A 20,484-nucleotide genomic window follows, 5' to 3' on the forward strand; every position below is an offset into this window, starting at 1 on the left:
CTGATGGTGCGTCAACCCTCGTTGCTACAGATATGGTTCAGTTTGGGTGTCCGACGCTCTCCGTGAATATATACCTCAAATAGGATACCCTTCCTTGTCCTATTGAAACAACCGTTTTATTTTACTTGGGACAAAATGTGTACTCCTCATAGGAGTGTATTTATCCCAGAGAACAAATACCTCTCAGATGCGTCTTACTTAAGGCATATTTTATAAGTAACAATGAGAAAGATAGAAGTTATGGAATTGTTATAACATTAAGATAATAAAAGTTTAATATTTTTATTTTAATTATTTTTTTCTCTTCCCTTCTAATCATCAAGCATGCTTTTATCTTTCTTGAAGCTGGGAGCAACTGAACAGCTAAGGTCAGCATGTGTATTTATTTATTGAAATGTGCAGCTTTATGTGAGATTAATATTTTCCATCATGTTTAAAAAGTTATGTACAACAAGGTGATGTCAGAACACAAGTAGTGTAAATTTGTGTGGGTCGGGTGCTAATTATAGTGTTCCACGTGATTGTGGGTAGCTGCTTCCTTTATATGTAGGCTTAAGCGATAGTTTTTAGAGTCTATACGGTTCATTTGTGATGAACGCTTTTCCGCATTAGTTGTACTGAGAAACTTGGATCGTCAACTTCACAGACGGCAAGAACATATTGGGCTTGGCGGGCATGCTAAACAACCACTAAACAAACTTATTTCAGTTACCACGTCTTTTCTTGCTCCATCATCTACTTATGGCTGATCAACCTCCCTTAGCGGCAACTCTTCTCAATTCCACCAACCCCAGCGAAGAATGTGGATTGGAAGCGGAATTCCAGTATGGCTTCTTCACGGTTGTGTACAGCCTTGCATTCATTCTGGGTTTGCCGGGGAATGCTGTAGCGTTATACTTCTTATGTCAGCCTTCGCAGCGTGCCAGACGTTCTAACATTTATTTTATAAACCTGTCTGCAGTGGATTTGGTTTTCATATGCTTGCTGCCAATGCGTATCTATTACCACAGCCGAGGAAACGATTGGGTGTTTGGAGATGTACCTTGTCGGATTACTGGCACCCTGTTTTATTTGAACATCTACTTGAGCATTGGTTTTTTCACGTGCATCGGTATGGACCGGTACCTTGCTGTAATGCATCCAGTAACCTATCTGAGACTGAAGTCCAGTCAGTACCCATTGGTGTTGACCGTCGGTATCTGGATCCTCGGCAGCGCCATCGTTCTGCCGTTAATTCTTGGGGGTCCACTTGACAACGTGCCGGGAAACAGTAGCCGGATTTCTTGTTTTGAAGACTTTTCCAAGCGGAGCTGGCACAATCGTCTCATACCGTACAACGTCTGTGCCTTGACCTTTGGCTTTTTGGTCCCTTTCACGGTTATCGCAGTGGTTTTCCCAGTGATGGCACACAGAGTGTGCCGGATTAAAAACAGTATCCACAGAAAGGTCGCTTTGAGAATCATTGGCTTTATTCTTGCAGTCTCTTTCTTTTGCTTTCTGCCCTACAACATCACGCATCTATTTCACTTCCTTATGAGACTTGGCTTCATCCAACAGTGCGCGGCTTCGAGACACATCTACAAGCTCCGCCGGATTACTTTAGCACTAGTAAGTCTAAATAGCTGCCTCAACCCCATTCTCTATTTCATACCTCTTATAAGCCGACGATTCAGTGCCCCAAAGTTTTTTTACTCCAAGAAGGTATACAACATGAATGAAAACACACATTCCAGGACTAAGGCCACAAATCCATTGTGTCAACGCGAAGCGGCCATATTCCCAACGGTCGCAACGGCAGAATGGTCAGCGGTCTAAAGCTACAAGATATCACCGTCATGTCCCACTTGAGATTACCACAAGACAGTTACCCACAAGGCAGTTCACCATCTAAACTTTGATTGTCCATGTACAGCTTTGTTTCATTAATTATAACTGTCAAGAACACCCTGGAAAAAGCATAATTATGTTCCAGAGGACAGTTACATTTGTTCCCTACCCTCCTCCGAAGAGCAGAAAAAAGGTACAATCTAGACTATTTTTGGACACCCCATTTTTCTTTGACTTATTCACATACCGCCTGCTTCACAGGACCTCAAGCCATGGCACGTGTGTCTTAAATTCACGTTGTCTTTTGTCACAGATAAGGTCCATGTGGTGGCATTGAAGACAAGACGTTCCCATTAAAGCAGAAAAACGCCTTGCAAGTAACGATGAAGAAAAAAAAACCCGTTTGAACCTTTGAGGTGTTAAACTCATTTGAAAGTAACGATTACAGGAAATAGTTACTTTTAATATCCCTCTGCGGTACAAATAATTTCCTGAGTATGGTGCTTTTTTCATATAATGCGTTAAATATCCTTTGCAATGACGAAGTTGTTTGTATTTGTTCTGTTGTAATTTGTAAACTTGCATTACAGACGCAACGGTCTTGAATAAAACGCACACCAGCAGACATTTTGTATTTTTAAAACATTTGTTTCTTATATTAATAATAAAAAAAAAAGTTGGAGATTAAAAGGTTTTTTTTATTTAGAACTCTGTGCATTATGAAAGGCCAACTAACTCCATTACCTTATAGCGCTAGAAGGTCTGAGTTCTCCTAAAAGAATACACGGTTAATTGTTCAGTTGACTCGAACCATCCCCACTTTCTGTATTATGGAGGACGAGCTCAGCCTTTCCTGCAAGAGACTCATGTTGGGTCTTCATAACCTATAAAGAAGTCTGTGAGAAGAAATGTTCTACTCATTTGTGACTACAAAATTCTGCATTTACCATCATTTACTGATTTTCTGTTGGAGGTCCTATTAACCTGTTCATGTAAACGGATGTTCTACACCATCGTCGAAACAATAGTCTTCCAGGTTCCATGCCACCCATGGGAATGGTATCAAGCGTACGTCTTAGTGATTGGGCAAACGCTCAGTCACTTGATCACTGAAGTATCCAATCGCAACTACAGCGCTGTCCCTCTACCTGTCTAACATTAATCAAGGATTTAACCCATTTTTGTAATGATTTGTGTTGGTTTTGACAAATGAATTTACTATAAAAAGAAAAAAATGCCTCCCACCCTATTTAAAATTGCATTAATAATAAAATGATGGTGCATATAGTTTAACATGAAAGAAAAAAACTGCAGTCCCTACTAATAAAGGAACCTGAGGTCCCCGCGCACAGCACAGAGAGCAAAACCACCAACTTTCACCTCAAGATGACAGAAACCAGACAATTATCCCCTTTGGTGTTCACAGTCACAGAGAGCAAATGAACAGCCCCGGCAGATGAGACAGGGCCAGACCCACCGCATACTCTCTCTATATATATATATTACTTATTAAGATATACTAATATATCATTATTATGCCCTTAACCTTATTTTACAAGGTAATGAAAACAATGCTTTTTTCAATCGACTCCAAGAAGTGGCTTTGGACAGCTCTAACCCCTGGTATTTAAAATGCCTGAAGGTGGCTTGGAAAATAATTAAGCATTCTTAAGTTAGTTACAATTACATCAAAACCACTCTATGATATCAAAGCTTAAACAGTTTAACAGCAATACATTAAATACAGTTTAAGACACCTAAAGTCACATATGCATCTGTTTCTTACATTAACAAGATTAATTTGTGAAAAGTCCACCTTATAATTGCTTTATTAAAAAAGTTGCAAATCATACAAAATAAGTTGTGGTGTCCATCTATCCTGTACATGCCAAGCGTGTGCCGATCACCTCTGTAGTTTATATTATACGGTCAGTAGCGTTTCTTAGTCCTTGGTATGAAACTTTTGTTAACAGAAAATAATCTTCGGCTGATGCCACAAAAAAACATACAGAGGAACAGCGAGGATTCCAGAACACTCAAAGCTTGGATTCCCAACTCCGCAGACCATACGATGCTCAATGACTTGTACAGCCATGATGTACAGACCCGGAGGTCTAGCTTGTTCCTTGGGGCAGGCCTTTCTTTAGCAGGGAGGTCAAAAAACTCCCCAGCTCTTCATCCTGAATATATTCAAGCAAAAATTAAAAACAGTAAATGTAAACAACACGAAAGGTCTAAAAAAAATTACCATCGCAACAATGAACAATCATATAGATTTAAAAGGAAAATTCCTGATGCCAATCGGTCTTAAACGTAATGGTAATCAGAACCAAAACCACACGATTACAAAAGCTAAATATATTTTTACGTTAACAAAAAACAGCAAAACAACTTAGGACTTAATACAACATTGTTATGCACTTTATTAGCACCTCATGCAAACAGATTGCTGCTCCTCCCTCTAGCTGCCGGGGGGCATACACGAGTATGCTTCTAGCACATGCTCAGTAGAACTCAGAATCAACGGGTGTAGCAGCATTCATGTGATTGGCTGTTATTTAAAATCTGATGTTCTGCTACAATATGTGTGATTGGCTGCTGCTTAAGTAACTTCATTAGGAGTGATACTGAGCATGTGCAGGCCTGGGAGAAGGTAAATGAGACAGGAGTCTAGTTTTCTAGTTCCATTAACTAAACAACAGATGCTCCAGTTTGCATGCAGTAAATGTATTGGAGTGAGTCCAAAAAGGATTTGAAGTTACAGTTAATAATGAAGGATAATTTTAACTTTAAGACAACCAACACAAAGTATTCCCCATAGAGTAAAGTGGCCCTCTAGGTGCTCGTTATGTTGCACTCTTACTATTTGTAACACAATAACCAGACACATTGACGAAGTGCACCAGATGCTATTGTCAGGCCTACTGATAATATTCCTTTAACACAGACAACTGATGAATGAAGGTTGCATTTATATCCAACACCAAGATCTAAAATCTTAGCTTGATGCATTCATCTGAAATAGCGCTCTTATTCAAATTAAAACATCATCCCACATGGGTATAACAGTAAAACTAACCTGATAGGTCCACGATATCAAAAGAACCTTTGTTGTTGGGTCATCTGAATGGGTTGACACCTGAAGCAGAATAGATTCCACCATGATGGAGCCATCAGGGAGATGTTGGACAACATGATCCTTAAGCACACTGTAGAAGAGATGCATAAAATGTTAAAAACCTTTTACATACATACTTACAGATGAAATGAAATATGAAAGACTGCATTTCCTACAGTTGAGGGGAACTGATGGACTACAATGTGTCATAGATTGGGCTGTACAGAGTCCCAAGCATTCTCACTACCTTTTATACTTGTAGAAAATGTAGTATAGTAAGTAGGATGAGACTATGGTTATCTTATAATTCAGGGTAATAAATATAGATCAAATGAGCCATAACATCTATCCACACCGCCGTCTGTGCACCTTTTCAGATGGTTGTATATCCGCAGCACGGTCTCCTGCTCTTTGTGTGCATCTTGAATATGTAATCTACAGGTGAATCGCAGCTGGTGCTCTCCAACACCTATCTCCTTCAAGGCTTGCTCGGGAGAAACCAAGCGTAAGGTCTACGGGAAGACACAAGGAGGAATGCAGATGTCTTATGGTTCTATAGCAATAGGTTAAACCTTTGAGTTACAGAAGGATGAGACATTAGTTCACTAGGACAATGACAACACCATCAAAGGTTATTTAAGGTTTGCTTTGACCACAGTTTATTTCAGCATATTCTAAATTTGGAACATTTTGGATAAACTGATTTTTTGTTTAAGTCATTTAAAAGGCACGGTTATAATAGTTTAGGGAAATACCCCAAATCAAAGGTTTACCAAACTGAGCGCAAATGTCTTTTGGTGAAGTTCATTGAGTTCATTGTGCTAAATAATACTACACGACGCATCCAAAGAAGGTTCATCTTTACTTACATTATCCTTCATTATTAACGTCCCGTGCATCAGCCTCGGCTTTTTAGAGTCTGGTGGTATAAGGCCTGAAAAAGAAAATACATGTATTTCATGTCAGCATATGGATCGCTTGGAGTTACTCTGGAGTTCTGTTGCTATAACCAATTGTGGCGAGACCAACATATCGTAAAATGTCCATGCAATGAACGGGGTAACTGGGGCAGTGAGCATGTGTTATATATTTATTATATATATGTATTATATAGAACAAGATGAATACTGTTTCCCAGTCCCGGCTAGGCCCAATTTAATAGGTAAAGGAAAAAAGAAAGCTTCTCTGATCTGGACTTTAAAACACTAATTTGCATCACTGACCAAATAATGACAGACTTACTCAATGCACTCTCTTTCTTCAGGAGACCCAAAGAAATATCCACGGGTATGTTGGGATTAGTAAGGATGGTGGCAGTCTCTCCGTTGAAGGGCATGTAGCACTTAATTCCTGCGAAAACCATGCAGTACAGTAAAAATACTAGTAGCTCCCCATCTTTGCATTTACACAGAACCAACTTAGACTAGTCACAGTCAGTAAATAAACGAATTATCCCCAAACATTAATTGTATATATTTTGTCTTTTATTTATAAACATGTTTTTGTATCTTTATTTGTATTCATTACTGGATATTTTATTTATATTTAAGTTGTCCATGGAGTTTAGTAATCTAATATGTTTAACACTGTTCACAATAGGTGCTATAACCTAATTAGATCACCTCTGCAGAATCTGTTGGAACCATCTAAACCAAAAAAATGATTTCTGTTCATGGTCTACTCAATCAATCAACTTTCATAGATAGCTCTTGGGACCATGGATAGGGTAAAAATGCTTCTTTGTACTAACAAGTATAAAATACACACTCACTAAACTCTTGCTCTATCTTCTGTTTGAGAAATTCCATCTTTTTGGCCTCTCCATGCACCAGTAGTACATTTCGAGGTTCTGCCTGGCGAATCAGCTGCATGATTCCTTTAGCATCGGCATGAGCACTGAAGGACATGTATTCTACCTGCATCTTCACCTCTAGCTGGTCAGTGGAAAGAAAGAAAAAATAAATCAGAATTAAAATGTGTCTATTATAGGCCATGTAATGTGATGAGCATCTGCCCAGAATTCTGCCCCAAAACTCACAGTCTGCCTTCCTTCCATCTCTAACTTGCGCTGACCACTTAAGATTTTGTGCCCCACTGTGCCTTGCACACAATAGCCAGGCATAATCACCTGTATGGGAAGACAATGCAATTTAAACATAGAACCAGTCAAGAGTCTTAAAAAGCATCTTGGATCTGAAGTACAGAATCCACATTCTCTCACCATGTTCTTCTCATTCCCTGCCCATTTGCGAAAGATCTGTAGTGACTGACCAGCGTGCAACATCCCCGGTGTCGCAAACACCACCTGCAAGAGGCAAATTATGAGCATGAAACCCACAGTCTTCATACCATTTATGGTTTAAGAACAAGAGGCCACATATTGTCTTAATACTCAATGGATAGACTACCGACATCAAGTGGCAAACCAATTCCCAAATACACTAGAGCATGTTATGTTTGGAAAAGCAGATTTACTGTATAACTGTGGGGTAGCACAAACACACCAGGGGATTATCCTTATTACTAATGAACAGATCTGCAGACATTTAACCTGCACGAAATTCATGACCTAACATATAATGTCGTAAACAGACACCTTCTCAGCTCATTACTGGAGAATGGGTTGAAGGCACTTTTACATCACCACGTACCATCGGCCCAGGGTTATCAGCAAAGGCCCTATCAAAGGCCTTTATGTGTTTAAATTCAAACATATTTCTCTGCACAAAGGTCTTCCTGATCTTCTGATTGGTCCAAGTAATGAATAGCTTATAGTAATGGTTTGCCTTCTCTGTCAGACCAGTAGAGAAGTAAATTGGGGCCTTCAAGTTCATCCGATCCCTGAAAGAGAGGGAAGAACATCTTTTTCTAACGTAGATAAATGATAAGGGCAAAACATATGTAGGATTCGGTGTTCTCAACCGCTTGCCCTAATTAACAAGGTCATGGAGATAACATTGTTGATGTAACATGTACAAAAGTATTTTTGTTCCTGTCCAAGAATAGGTTTTTATCTCCAAAATTACAGTAAATTAAATAATTAAACACTTCTTTAATAATTCTTACCAAAATGTTTCTAGCAAGATGCAGAGCTCCTGTGCACGTCCAAGAGCAAACACAGGAATGAGAACCTAACAAAAGACAATAAATCAATCAGTTAATACAGTATATTGAGTGCATGATTTCAAAGCCTCCTCGTGTAACATGTTGTGGTTAATACATTGTTTTAAATAAAAAAATGAACACAGCAAAGCACCTACCTTCCCACCCTTCTCCACAGTCTCATGGACTTTCTTCAAGAAATCTCGTTCCCGGCATCGTTTTGAGTCTCTGATCGTTGTGGCATAAGTAGACTCCGTTATGAGCAAATCAGGTCGGCATTTGTCAATCCACGCGGCCCTGAGAAGGGAGAAATCTATTTTAAATACATTGGAGAATGAATGGTCTATATTGCGTAGAAGGATTTTCGGTCCCTTCTGCTGACCAGGTGAAATCCCAACATGAAACTGGCCTCCCGTTCGTGTCACGTCTTACAATAAGGGGCAAAAGACAATAAACAGGAAGAGCTTAAAATCAGCCTACAAAATGTTACAAACACCCTAAATATTGTTAAAAAGTGTTCTATCATTAAAATCGCATACAAACAACGTCATATAAACAGTGGTTTTTTTATTCGGTGACAGGGGTGCTCTGATGCTTGTGATGATCTTCCCAAGTTTGATAAGCCTATGATCTTACCCCAAGTGTCGATCTGGAGTCATGTTATAGTCACCCTACAAAAAAAAGTAAAAATAAACGAATAGAATAAAAAAAAAAGCTTCAAATAAAAATTGGCAGTGCTATTTTACATGTTCTCCAACTTAGTTCTCTACAAAAGGCAGATTGCACAAGAGGCTAGAGACTTGAATAAAGACGCTCAAAAGGAGGTCATTCAATTCTTGAACATATCCTAAATATGGCCACGTTTTATAGGCCGTGTAGGACGTGCATTTGGACTATTTTGGAAGTAATTACAGAATTAAAAGCAGATTCCACATTAAGACACCAGGAAATTACACAAGAAAGCAAAGCAATATGTACGATCAGAAGACCAGCATAGTATTGTGCGTAATCCCATATAGAAACTCACAGTATACACCACAGACTCCGAGCCGACTTTAATCTGAAACATTGCTGCTCCGAGGACGTGCCCAGCATAGTAAGCCTTGATTTCCAACTCATCGTCGACCTGGAAAAAGAAAAATAATAAAAATAATCAGTTTATCGGAAGAAAGAAACGTTCAGCACTTCAAGAATCCCTTTAGCGTTAAAAAAAAAATACATATATAATAATATTGCATAATATAAATTTTACACCTTTATGTTCCTTTTAAAGATATTGAACATGTTTCACACATTATTTAATATCGGAAAATGCTCCAGAGGCAGGACAAACTGTCTAGAATGCCCTTCTTGCAACATGCGTTAAAGTACATCGGCTGGAGATACATGAGAGGGGCTTGATGACCCAGGTCATGCGTAGCTCCCTCTTCCTATCTCACCTGTACTGTCTGATGAAGGTTTACGGCCACCACTTTCTTCATGCAGTCCTTGATCATCTGAGATGTGAAAAAGTTGGTCTCTCCTTTCTTGTCCACCGTGATCTTCCTGTAATCCTCTAGCAGGATGGGGCATATGGCCTTGGTTGGGTGAGTCATGTATATGGGGCCATCAAAGCCAACCATTTCACTCATATAAGGCAGCGCTCCACAGTGATCCAGGTGAAAGTGGCTGTGAAGAAACAAACTCTATTCACTGACAACAAGGTCTGGGGTATTTGCATACACAATACTAAAGCCAACATTCTTTATGATCACAACCGTGTATGTTTATAGGATTAAAGCAAATTCTGTGCTGTGTTTCATTCGCTCATACTTGGCGAGGAGATGCACAATTCTGTGTCTTACCTGATTATTACACAATCCAGCAGTTCGGTGAGACGTCCATTTTGCGTGATGTACGTGAAGTCTGGGAAACGACGCTATTTATTAGGAGAGGAAAAAAAAACCCTATTATAGCCATATTTGCCAACTCAGCTGGATTTTCAGAAACAGTCCCTAAATTTATCTTATAGACATTTCATGCCATAATGGATGGCAAATGAAAATAGTTCAATAAAATAAAGTCAATGTTCTATAAAAAGTATTTTTCATTTATTCACTTGGTAGCATGGCATGTATAATTCTAACTGCATCACACTGGACAACTTTAAATGTGTGTATGTGTGTGTATGCCACTCACATCATCGTTGAATCCCATATGCATGCCACAGTCCAGCATCACGTTTTTGCCTCCAATAGATACCAGGATACAGCTGCGTCCAACATCCTGTCCAGCACCTAGCAGGAAACGAGAGGTTAAGCCTGTCAGCTCACCAGACAAAAGTAAATTAAAGAAAGAAAAGATATACTTTGGCTACCTACAGGTCTGAGGTGACCTGTGATTGCTTTCAGGTTTCCCAGCAGCCAATATTACAAGCCAATAGGGTTTAAATGGAAAAAAGTGATTCTGGTAGTAAGATTTAAAAGATGTCTCATCTCCATAGCAACCAATAGAATGTCCCTGCTGGCTAGACCACTATCGGTTGCCACGGTGATAAAACCACTTCGCAAACTATGTACCAGAATCACTTTTTATACGCATTGCTCTGAAAAGGAATCCAAGGCAGGAAAGAAAGGAACGTTTGGAGATTAATCAAAGTATTGATCATAAATCAAAGTAACAAACAAGGTCATGTGTACGCGGACAGACCACCGCAAGGGCCTTACCGAGAGGGGTCACCTTAATCTCCGGCATCTTGGGATCAATTATCCTCAGCGGCTGAAATGCAAATGATACACCGAGGGATCGCTGCTACATTCCGAACCTAAAGAGGGAGACGGGCATATTCATTAATTACAATAATCATTCATTACAATAACTTAATAGGCATAATCCGGCAGGCTGTACTATGAAGGGCTCTAACACACTCTCCATATGGCTATATATGTATGTATGTATGTATGTATATATACCATTACACAAGTTATGGTGGGTAAAGGTGATGGAAAACCCTCCTTATGTATATATAATTCTCAGTGGAAGACGTTTTTCCTCCTCTTTCCCGCCTTCGAATACAAAACATCTGATCCGGTATCACTTTACATCACACTGTTAAATATTAGTAGCTGTGGGACACAATGGCTGAATGCCTTTCACTTTACTGATCAGAGACTGTTTATATATCTGGGCTCAACCAGACAACATGATTAGAAGCCAACATCACCCCATGCGGGCTGGAAACGCTCCGAAGACGCACAGCTACCACCAGCTATAGACTGGGAAGCGCCATGACAGTCCGAGTGTTTTACGATACAAAGCGTATGGCGCAGCCTCAACCAATCGGCGCGGCCGTTCTAGAACGTCAGCCAATCGGATATCGAGACAACGAGAAGGGCGGAAGTCTGGTTGGCAGACGTGCATTGATTGTAACGGGGAGCGGGTGATTGGGTGGCTGGCACGGTGACGTTGGCGGAAGGCAGGGATCGGCATGGGTTACTGTGCAGAGGAGGATTCAGGTGCGGTGACAGGTGGATACGGAAGGGAGGTGAGTTATTTCCTGCTGACAGCGCAGTCTGTGTATTATCGCACTCTTATGGGGGGTTTATTCATTTATTTTGGGCAACTATATAGTCCGTTCACTGCCAGCTAGAAGAGGAAAGTCTTTTACTTTCCTGACAGGTTGGCTGATAAGCGAAACAGCCTCCCAGCAGAAGTGGTAGAGGCTAATACAGTGAGGGATTTAAACATGTATGGGATAAGCATATGGCTCCTGAGAGTGCATGAATGCAGTATATAGGACCCGTGTGAGGGTTAAGCTGCTTCAGGGATCCCCTTAGTTATAGAATTTTCCGCTAGGCGGGTAACTGGTCGGTAATTATCGGATATTCATATAATCCGGATGGAAACCAGTTTTCCCAACAGAAGAAAATGTTACATCTGTTACTAAACAAGCGTTTGAAACGTCATCCAATCTGCTGACAAAGATCCCATCTATAAATAAATGTATTCCGGCGTTTGTTACAAATTATTATTATTGGTTTAAATAGCTACATCACGGTCCGTAGCGCTGTACAGCGGGTAGACAGGGCATAACAAGTAGTATATAACATAACGACTTGACTTCCAGAAACAGCAGGTGAGGATAACAATGCATCTCATGTCAGCATGACGTTGGCATACAGGTAGAACGGCAGATATACGGACGGGCTCCATGAAGACCCCTGTTCGCTGCAGTGGGTGGGTGTCCCGCCGGCGCCACAGGATAAGCTATTTTTAACGGGCCGGGAGTGGGTCGTAACGCCGCTCCCGCGACCCGGAGCTTCCTTTAGTTACCCGAAGGTTCCCAGGTATACACGCTGGAAGCAAAGGCGACATGTGGGGGTCTTGCATATGGTCAGAGGAGTGCGGAATTGAAAGGAGTCCGGGCTGCGAGACCCTGAGGGTCCCCAGGTATGATGATAACTGTGAAGCCATCCTCTCGTACCTCGGCCGGGGGTCTGGGGCCGATGTTATGTTTAGCACAGGCCTTGTGACCATGTAAGGGTTAAAGGGAAAGGATTTCCAGGATCTTGGTTCTTTGTGTCCTGCATTACGCTGTCATGTGAGATGTGCAAACACCTGGCTGCAGCTTTCACGTACCCTCTGCTCTTCCAGCTCCATCTGTTTACATTAGTATTTTCTTGCTGATCTACAAGCCTGCGCTCCGCAGAATAAACCGTTTCTCTGAATTAATAATGTTTTTCTCGCCAAGAGATCTTCAAGGGAACCGCTTGCCGAGTCCGTCCTAGAAAAGACTTATAATGTCCGGTGTGGAGGAAAAGTTCTCGCTCGGGGAAGTTCTGGTCAGCTTCAAGTCCTGCTTGGTTGATGATGACCAAGATGTTCTGCTAGAACACTACCTCAATGGTTGGAAAGGGTTAGTGAGGTATGTGAGATTATTTATTTCTGTTAACTGAAATGTATTATTGTTTGGGGTTTTTATTTATTTGTCTGACTTGGGTTGTTTTTGACCGACAACTCATAAAAAAACACTTCATTTAGTGAAATATGGTCCAGGATAATCCCAAACGGCGTTTCTTTCATCTCAGGTTTATGAACACCCTCGGATCAATTTTTTCCTTTGTATCAAAGGACGCTGTGAACAAAATCCAGATAATGGAAAACTACTTGAAGGGGGAAACCGGCGAGCGTTACCGGTCCCTCCAGTCCATGGTCGAATACGAGTTAAGCAGTAACCTTGTAGATTTAACCAAACGCTCCAGCCACCCGGATTCCGGCTGTCGCACGATACTGCGCCTCCACCGTGCGCTGCGCTGGCTGCAGCTCTTTCTAGAAAAGTTAAGAACAAGCAGCGAAGACAGCAAGACTTCCACTCTATGTTCAGAGGCGTACAATGACTCTCTGGCCCACTTCCATCCCTGGATCATACGCAAGACTGCTTCTGTGGCTTTCCTCGCCCTTCCAGTGCGTAATACTTTCTTCGAAGTGATGAACGTGGGGACACCAGAAGAAGTCGTGGGTATGCTGGGGGAAGCTCTCCCCTTTGTCTCCAAAGTATATGACTTTACACAGGAGCTCTACTCCCAGCACAATCTGCTAGATCTACCTTAAAGGGCGGTCGGCGACTAACCATGAAAAGGATGGGTTCATGTAACATATGTACCTTTCTCCATGAAGTATTATCGGTTCTGTGCAGCTGATGCCTCAGACGCTTATGAATGACACTATTCAATTTTAGACTCTCACATATATCTCTTGAAATCTACGTATTTATGGGGGGGGGGTAGTTCACAGTCGGATCCACCCAATTAGTTATTGTAGCAGCCATGTTAGGTTGAATCATGACCAACAATTCGCTTTTTATGTGGCTTTTAATGTTTTTAAAGTAAAAAGTATGCATGTTTGGGCCCCTGGCTTCTACCTGCATGTTTCAGGGGTTAATGTCTGGCTTCATTGTCCTAGACCTGGTCCTTTGGGTATTAACCAGTGTCTGTCAAACCTTTGTTCATTTAAGAGCAACCACTTATTATGTGAAGAGAAATAAAGTCTGTATTACAGAGAAATTCTATTCTGGACAATCCGATTGTCGTCGCTTTCAGTTTAATAACCATCGGCCCGTGTCTTTCACTGTCTCTTATCTAATGTAATGCTGCCACGATCTGTTTAGAAGGAGATGCTTTGATTACCTAAAGATAGCAGGTTTTAATGCTATAATCCAGAGACTGACTAATTGAGTCTTGAATTGAATTATTCCTATTGTTCTTTGGTTGCACTCTAATGATCTACCAGTAGAGGTCACTCTTCCCAGTAACAGCCTGTGTGTTGTGAAAATTGTTACACTGAATGAGGGTCTTCATGAGTGTTTCTGGGGTATCCCAAGGCAGGTTAGGGAGTTATTACAGGACTGAGCCTTTTTCACTTTGCCATCAATGCAATGGCTTTCCTTCCTGATGTCCAGCGTCACGTATTTTCCTTAAATTGTCAATGCTGCAATCATTGCAATCATCATGCTGCAATATGACAGAATTACGATAGCTGCATGGCCCCTTTTAATTATTGTGCCCCGTCCCCACCGGGCTTGGAGGTAGTCCGCAGAATCGTTTGCCTCTTTCACATCTCACAAGTTATTTGCACCCATGTGCAGAAAGTGTTCCCATTTATTTCAATAGGAGTTCTTTCCTTCCACTGATCGGTTACTTCATAGTGACACTACAGACTACAGGGGGAGCTTTGTTCTGGAGCTGCAGCTTCTCCATGACTTAAGTAATTTGTTCTTTTGTTTTTCTATGGGTTTAGTGAATACATATTGAACTGCATGCAAAATCCTTTAATATGCGTTTGTTGTTTTGGAGGAAGCATGAGGCACGAGACCATCCCTTTAATTCCAGCATAAAATTAGATTTTTAAAATATCTTTATTGCAATATTTTGAAAATATTTTAGGCCCCCCAAAAAACATTGTTCTGTTCCTAATGTATCTACAGCAATACCAGAGCCTCTCTATCTTGTAACACTATTAGGCTTTATTTTCTTCCTATGTAGCACAATGTTCTCTTCAGATCGTTATCTTTCTGACAGAAGATAAAATCCTTTTTTATTTATTTGTTTACTTTACTAAAAATTCCTAATATCAGGAATTAAACTCTACAATAAACAGAAGCAATTGGATCACTTAAAACCCTTTATACTTTTTAATGTATTTATGGAATGACAAATATTTGCAAATAGCAAAAAAAAAGAAAACTAAGAAAATAATTACATTTATTTTTTCTTTATGTGTTTAACACGCACTTGTCCGCTTATTGTATAGAAAGCAAACAAAAAAAAATCCTGTTAAAACATTTTAGTGTTGGGTCCGTTGTGGAATCAACGAGATTCTTACATCTACAGCAACAACAGAGGTCGCGTTACAGCTTTATCTACCCAACCGCTCGCTGAATAATGTGCGGTTTTATTCTGGAGGTCATAATTGCAGGAATTTAACACCAAAAAAACGTTCTTATTTCATTTTTATGAAATTAAAATAGTGTTTATGAAGCAGCGCAGTCAGCCAGTCATAAGATGTGAACTTTTTCTCACCAAAAACATTTTTTTTTATTATTTGAGTTGGATATAACGTTACTAATTTATATTCGCTTTAAAAGGGACACTCGGTCGTGTATTCTAGCCTAGTAGCCAAGTGGCCCTTAGCCTAGAGCAGCGGACAGGGAGCCTCCCTAACTGGCCCATTGGCAATATGGAGGGCTGTGTTGAGTTGGCCCGGTTCTCTGTAATTTCTGACCAGTCTTCGATCTGTTTGGAAGTTCTGTGAATTCACTTTGTCTGAACAAACTAACGTCATAAACATTACCTTTGGATTTCCACCTTACCTGTCATCGTGTCGTTATCACATGCTGTCGAAAGCAGATTTGGTTTAGAACCTCATGGAACTGATAAAACTTTAGAACGCATGATAACTGGGAAGAATTTGTCCTTTCAACCCATAAAGACATTTTCTCCATAGTTTCATGCCTAGATTTGTCAGATCTCTCTTAAAATAATTGTTTTAGAAATTTACAAATATTTATTTGGTAGAAGATGGATACAAAGTAAATGACTATGTTAATGAAATATCTTCATAGCCGCACAGAGGCCCTTTATCACTCCCATCACTCCTGTGTTCCAATGGCCCTATATCACTCCCATCACTCCTGTGTTCCAATGGCCCCTTTATCACTCCCATCACTCCTGTGTTCCAATGGCCCTTTATCACTCCCATCACTCCTGTGCTCCAATGGCCATTTATCACTCCCATCACTCCTGTGCTCCAATGGCCATTTATCACTCCCATCACTCCTGTGCTCCAATGGCCATGTATTACTCCCATCACTCCTGTGTTCCAATGGCCCTTTATCACTCCCATCACTCCTGTGCTCCAATGGCCCTTTATCACTCCCATCACTCCTGTGCTCCAATGGCACGTTGTGTTTGCTAATCCAAGTTTAAGGTTAAAAGGGTAATTGATTGTTGGAGAACCCGACTGCGATTATGTTACAGCTACAAATTTCATTGTTTCCATGAATACAACTAAGTGACCCCAAACTTTTAAACGGTAGTATGTATCTATGTATCCTTTGTATGTGTTTTTTGCATATTAAACCTCATTGAGCCCACGCTAGTACATAAACGTAATAATGAACTAGTTATAAAGTGGCTCCCACAGGTCCCAACCGTCCTATTATAGAAATTCACAAATAGTCAATAATATGAGATCATGTTGCAATCTGCCAAATAACGTGTCACATAACACTGAAAAAAACACACAAACACACAGATATGACATAAAATTATTTTTTTTTCAAAATAGCAATTATATATAAGCAGCTGCAGATCAATCACTTCGGTGTCACAACGGCAGAAGTGTAAATGTAGCTATTTAGATAACATTGCTTCTTGCTGCAAGGACCTTATATCATACAATATCTACAACGCACCGTTCCCAAATCTACTCGCGGTTGGGGCTGTACAGGCGTGCCGTGGTAAATGATCGCACTTTTTCAGTGTTTCCTTTTATTATCAGTGTAACTTTGACCAGATCTTCCTTGGAATACAGAAGGCTTCTCAGAGCTGCGTATCGCATGTCTATTTTGGGTACAATGCAGAAAAACACATTTTGATGGCAGCTCTAGGTCCATGGTTTGTGGCTTTTCTCGTGCTGCACAATGCTTATATCATCTGGATGTAGACGAGGATGAGTTAGAGAGCATATAATAATAATAATATGGTGTAGGACATACAGGCAACACAATAACCAAATGATTCCAGAGGAAGTCGACGAGCTGGGATGGCTGGCTAGTAGTTTAAACTTGCGTGAGATTGTTAATTACTTAACAATACGTGGCATCTTGTATATGAAATGGGTCAGGAGCAGGAGCTGGGGCCACTGGATACCAGAAGACCTCGCATACATTTATATCGATGCATGTGAGGACCAAACTACCAGAGAGATGGACACGTTGTAGCTTGCGTTGCTACCATTTGACAAGCCTGGCAACGTTGGTCTGGAGCCCATGGCTGCTCACCCAGCTGTATGTAATATTAATCCTTTACAAAGTAGCCCAGTCCAAATAAGCTTTCCAGGACCAGGGTTACAACTTCATACCAAATCCAGAATCTCACCCGATTGTAGGGCAACTGGTTGACTTGCATGTTAAGGATAGACATGCATGCGACCCGGTTACGTGGTGACGCTGGTGAACAATACGTTCAAACTGTAACTTTGCAGGCATATGGCCTCTGTATTGTCCTACCATCACCACAAAGCCACCGAAGTAAACATGGAGTAGGTGCCTACTAGATGTGGTAAGGAAAGTAGGTTAAAAAATAAAAATGAATGTAAAACTTGGAAAGTGCTGATGGAACTCTGGGCTCTGGTTAGAGACTGTTATTTACACAGATATACAAGTAAAAAAAAAAAAAAACATTAAATTAGAATATGGTTACTTATACACAGATTTTCTGTACAATTCATTGTGGTAGAAGGATTCATTTCTGGTTTGCAGGTGTTAGTAGGAACAATCATGGGGTGGAAAAGAGTCCGCCTGGTCTGTGAGCAGATTTAAAGAAGGCCAACGAGCATACCAAGTTCCTTAATGCTTTATCCACTTATTTATCAATATTAAATCTTAGGATTGGTTTTAGTTGCTGCAAAATATACTTGGCACTTCTACAAATGGTAGAAGATGGGCTATAACGTTGTGCTTATTTATGGCATTAGATCATCTGAAAACACCACTTCCAAATGACGGTGGCTGCAACGTTAGAAATCCCTCATTTGGCTCATTTTCCATCGCAGACCTGCACTTCCTTCTGTTGATACGGAACAGACTTTTATGGTGGCTCGACAGACATTTTGACCATCGCAGGTGATATGCTGATTTCCGCAGGTACTTGTGGCTTGGAGGTTGGCAATGGCAGCGTCACCTCTTCTTCTTCTTTCTTAGAACATTCTTACAATTACTTAGTGGTGTCTGACACAGAAGGCACTTTTACTGTCACATGATGTCCACAAAGAATTCACAAGGGTTTCCCATGGCCTTCTGGAAAGACTGTCGGCTTCCGGTCAACTCTGGGGGAACGCTGCCAAGCTCGCGGACTGGAGGACCCACCTGGGAGCCTCCTGGGCCATATACCTTGCTCCCAATCTTCGGCAGGCTATAAAGAGGTGGGTGCCCTGGAGGACCGTGGGAATGATGGCTGCTGCGGTGGCTGCGTTCGCTTCGGGCCGCTGAGCTGTGACTCCTTTGGCTGTGTTGGCTTACAGGCCTCTCGCTTCTGCTTCCTCCATTGTGTGCGACACGATCGGAGCCACTGCCACTGCCACTGCCAGTGGACTTTCTGTCTTTCTCTCGTCCAGATGACCTCTTTCCTTCTCGATTGCTCCGGCTGGAGCCACTGCTTTTGCTGCCTATACAAATAAAAGTTAAAATAAATATATTAAAAATGGTTTCTCAATTGATAAAATATTATTGAGAAATTTGAGAAGCTTCAACAAGAGGAAGAAAATTAAAACCAAAGCAAAAATGGTGGAGGCTATAACTCTTTTGAACTTAAGGGCCGAGTGGACGATACAGAGAACTAGCTTGTGGCTTTCACCTTGAAGATGCATTATTGGCACCACTTTGTCCTTATGCAGAGAATGGACTATGGACGGTTATCGTAAAAGCTTACTTTCTATAGAACAATGTTGTAACACAAGGGCAACTAGCTTATTAAAGATACATGCATTTCCCCTTTTCATCCAACCCATGGAGTAAAACTGAAGAGCAAATACTGTATGGATGATACATTTTCCGAAAACTGATAGGAATGTACTAAAAAATGATCAACTTTTAACTGTAAACTATTTGCGGTATATTCAGTAAACCAGTATGCGGTATATTCAGTATGTTTTCATGCGGATATGTGATCTAATCCCATTTCATTGATTGGACTCCAGGTTTGGTAACTCCTGACTCCAGTTAGCTTTTATTGAAGTCATCAACCTAGGGGTTCACATAGTTTTTCAAACCCACACTGTGAATTTTTGAATGATGTATTCAATATGGAGAAGAATAATACATTAATTTGAGTATTATTAATTAAAACCGATTGTGTTTGTTCATTTCTGTAACTTAGATGAACATTATATTTTTTAAGGTTTTTCTTGGCTGGTGAAAAGCCTTCGTTTGAGAGCTTATATATCAAGGACCTGTGGAACAGCTATGATGAGGAAAGATGGATAATGAAGATGAGGTGGGTTGGTCATGCGCTGCCATGCACTTACACCTACGAGCAATCTACTTTCAAATGTTAATGATGTATATGTAAAGTACAATCCAAAAAATCGCTAGCATTCTACCTGCAGAATTCCATGAAGCTGCCCCAAAATCTTCAAAGGATATACTCGGGACAGCCATGATTATATCATCAGTGTATATGTAATTCACTATGAACCTTGACTTGTACCAACTTTTATGACGTGAAGAAAGTCAGAAGACATTTTCAGTAAACCACTTGCCGCTTGCCCTGTGCTACGTTTGCGCTAAACCAATATCATTATTTTAAAAGATGGATAATTTAAATATATGGAAAAAATATATAGAAATATTTTCATAACCAAATTATAAGCCGTTTCTGAAATCTCTCTGTAATTTGGGGGAGGTCAGGATCGGCCACGCTGATAACGCCTAAAGCTTGCAGATGTAGAATTATCACGCCTGCTTCCCTGTTCACTAGGAAGAAAATGAATGTTCCAAGTTCTCACTTTTCTCTGTTACGTAGTGATGTGGATTACAGGTAATTGCTTTCATTCTTTGAAAGTCAGGCTTTGCTATTTTCTTGTAACCGTGTGAATGCAGATGTAAAAGGATAATGACCAGTTTTATGTAAACAGGTTTTCTTAGATCCGGATCAAAGTATATTACACTAATGACTCAGGCG

General features: G+C 40.6%; 4 protein-coding genes across 7 annotated transcripts in view; 2 read left to right on the forward strand and 2 right to left on the reverse strand.

Annotated features, from left to right (window-relative positions):
* Positions 1-638: 638 nt before the first annotated feature.
* LOC128470658 (lysophosphatidic acid receptor 6-like) lies at positions 639-1,984 on the forward strand. Its single transcript, XM_053452565.1, has one exon. The coding sequence runs from the start codon at positions 742-744 to the stop codon at positions 1,813-1,815; it is 1,074 nt and encodes a 357-aa protein (XP_053308540.1). The 5' UTR covers positions 639-741; the 3' UTR covers positions 1,816-1,984.
* Positions 1,985-3,627: 1,643 nt separating this feature from the next.
* On the reverse strand, positions 3,628-11,326 carry INTS11 (integrator complex subunit 11). The gene is made up of 18 exons (XM_053452564.1): positions 11,250-11,326; positions 10,753-10,850; positions 10,226-10,323; positions 9,892-9,965; positions 9,487-9,715; positions 9,075-9,173; positions 8,684-8,718; positions 8,206-8,344; positions 8,012-8,076; positions 7,597-7,786; positions 7,167-7,250; positions 6,984-7,073; positions 6,717-6,879; positions 6,188-6,295; positions 5,815-5,879; positions 5,315-5,457; positions 4,907-5,036; positions 3,628-4,007 (listed from the first exon to the last, which is right to left on the reverse strand). Exons 2-18 carry the CDS (start codon positions 10,778-10,780, stop codon positions 3,942-3,944), a joined length of 1,806 nt encoding a protein of 601 aa, XP_053308539.1. The 5' UTR covers positions 10,781-10,850; positions 11,250-11,326; the 3' UTR covers positions 3,628-3,941.
* Positions 11,327-12,617: 1,291 nt separating this feature from the next.
* On the forward strand, positions 12,618-14,082 carry CPTP (ceramide-1-phosphate transfer protein). The gene is made up of 2 exons (XM_053452567.1): positions 12,618-12,950; positions 13,114-14,082. The coding sequence occupies exons 1-2, from the start codon at positions 12,826-12,828 to the stop codon at positions 13,634-13,636; spliced, it is 648 nt and encodes a 215-aa protein (XP_053308542.1). The 5' UTR covers positions 12,618-12,825; the 3' UTR covers positions 13,637-14,082.
* A 4,443-nt stretch (positions 14,083-18,525) lies between these two features.
* DVL1 (dishevelled segment polarity protein 1) overlaps positions 18,526-20,484 on the reverse strand; it is a 46,335-nt gene continuing 44,376 nt past the window's right edge. For 3 of the 4 annotated variants that reach the window (XM_053452561.1, XM_053452560.1, XM_053452562.1), the window contains one exon: positions 18,526-18,970. In XM_053452561.1, the coding sequence (XP_053308536.1) occupies positions 18,558-18,970 (413 nt within the window). In that variant the 3' untranslated portion in view covers positions 18,526-18,557. The remainder of the gene's footprint in view (positions 18,971-20,484) is intronic. The other variant, XM_053452563.1, reaches the window with a different exon arrangement.

The sequence above is a fragment of the Spea bombifrons genome, chromosome 12, assembly GCF_027358695.1.
Source record: "Spea bombifrons isolate aSpeBom1 chromosome 12, aSpeBom1.2.pri, whole genome shotgun sequence".
NCBI lineage: Eukaryota > Metazoa > Chordata > Amphibia > Anura > Pelobatidae > Spea > Spea bombifrons.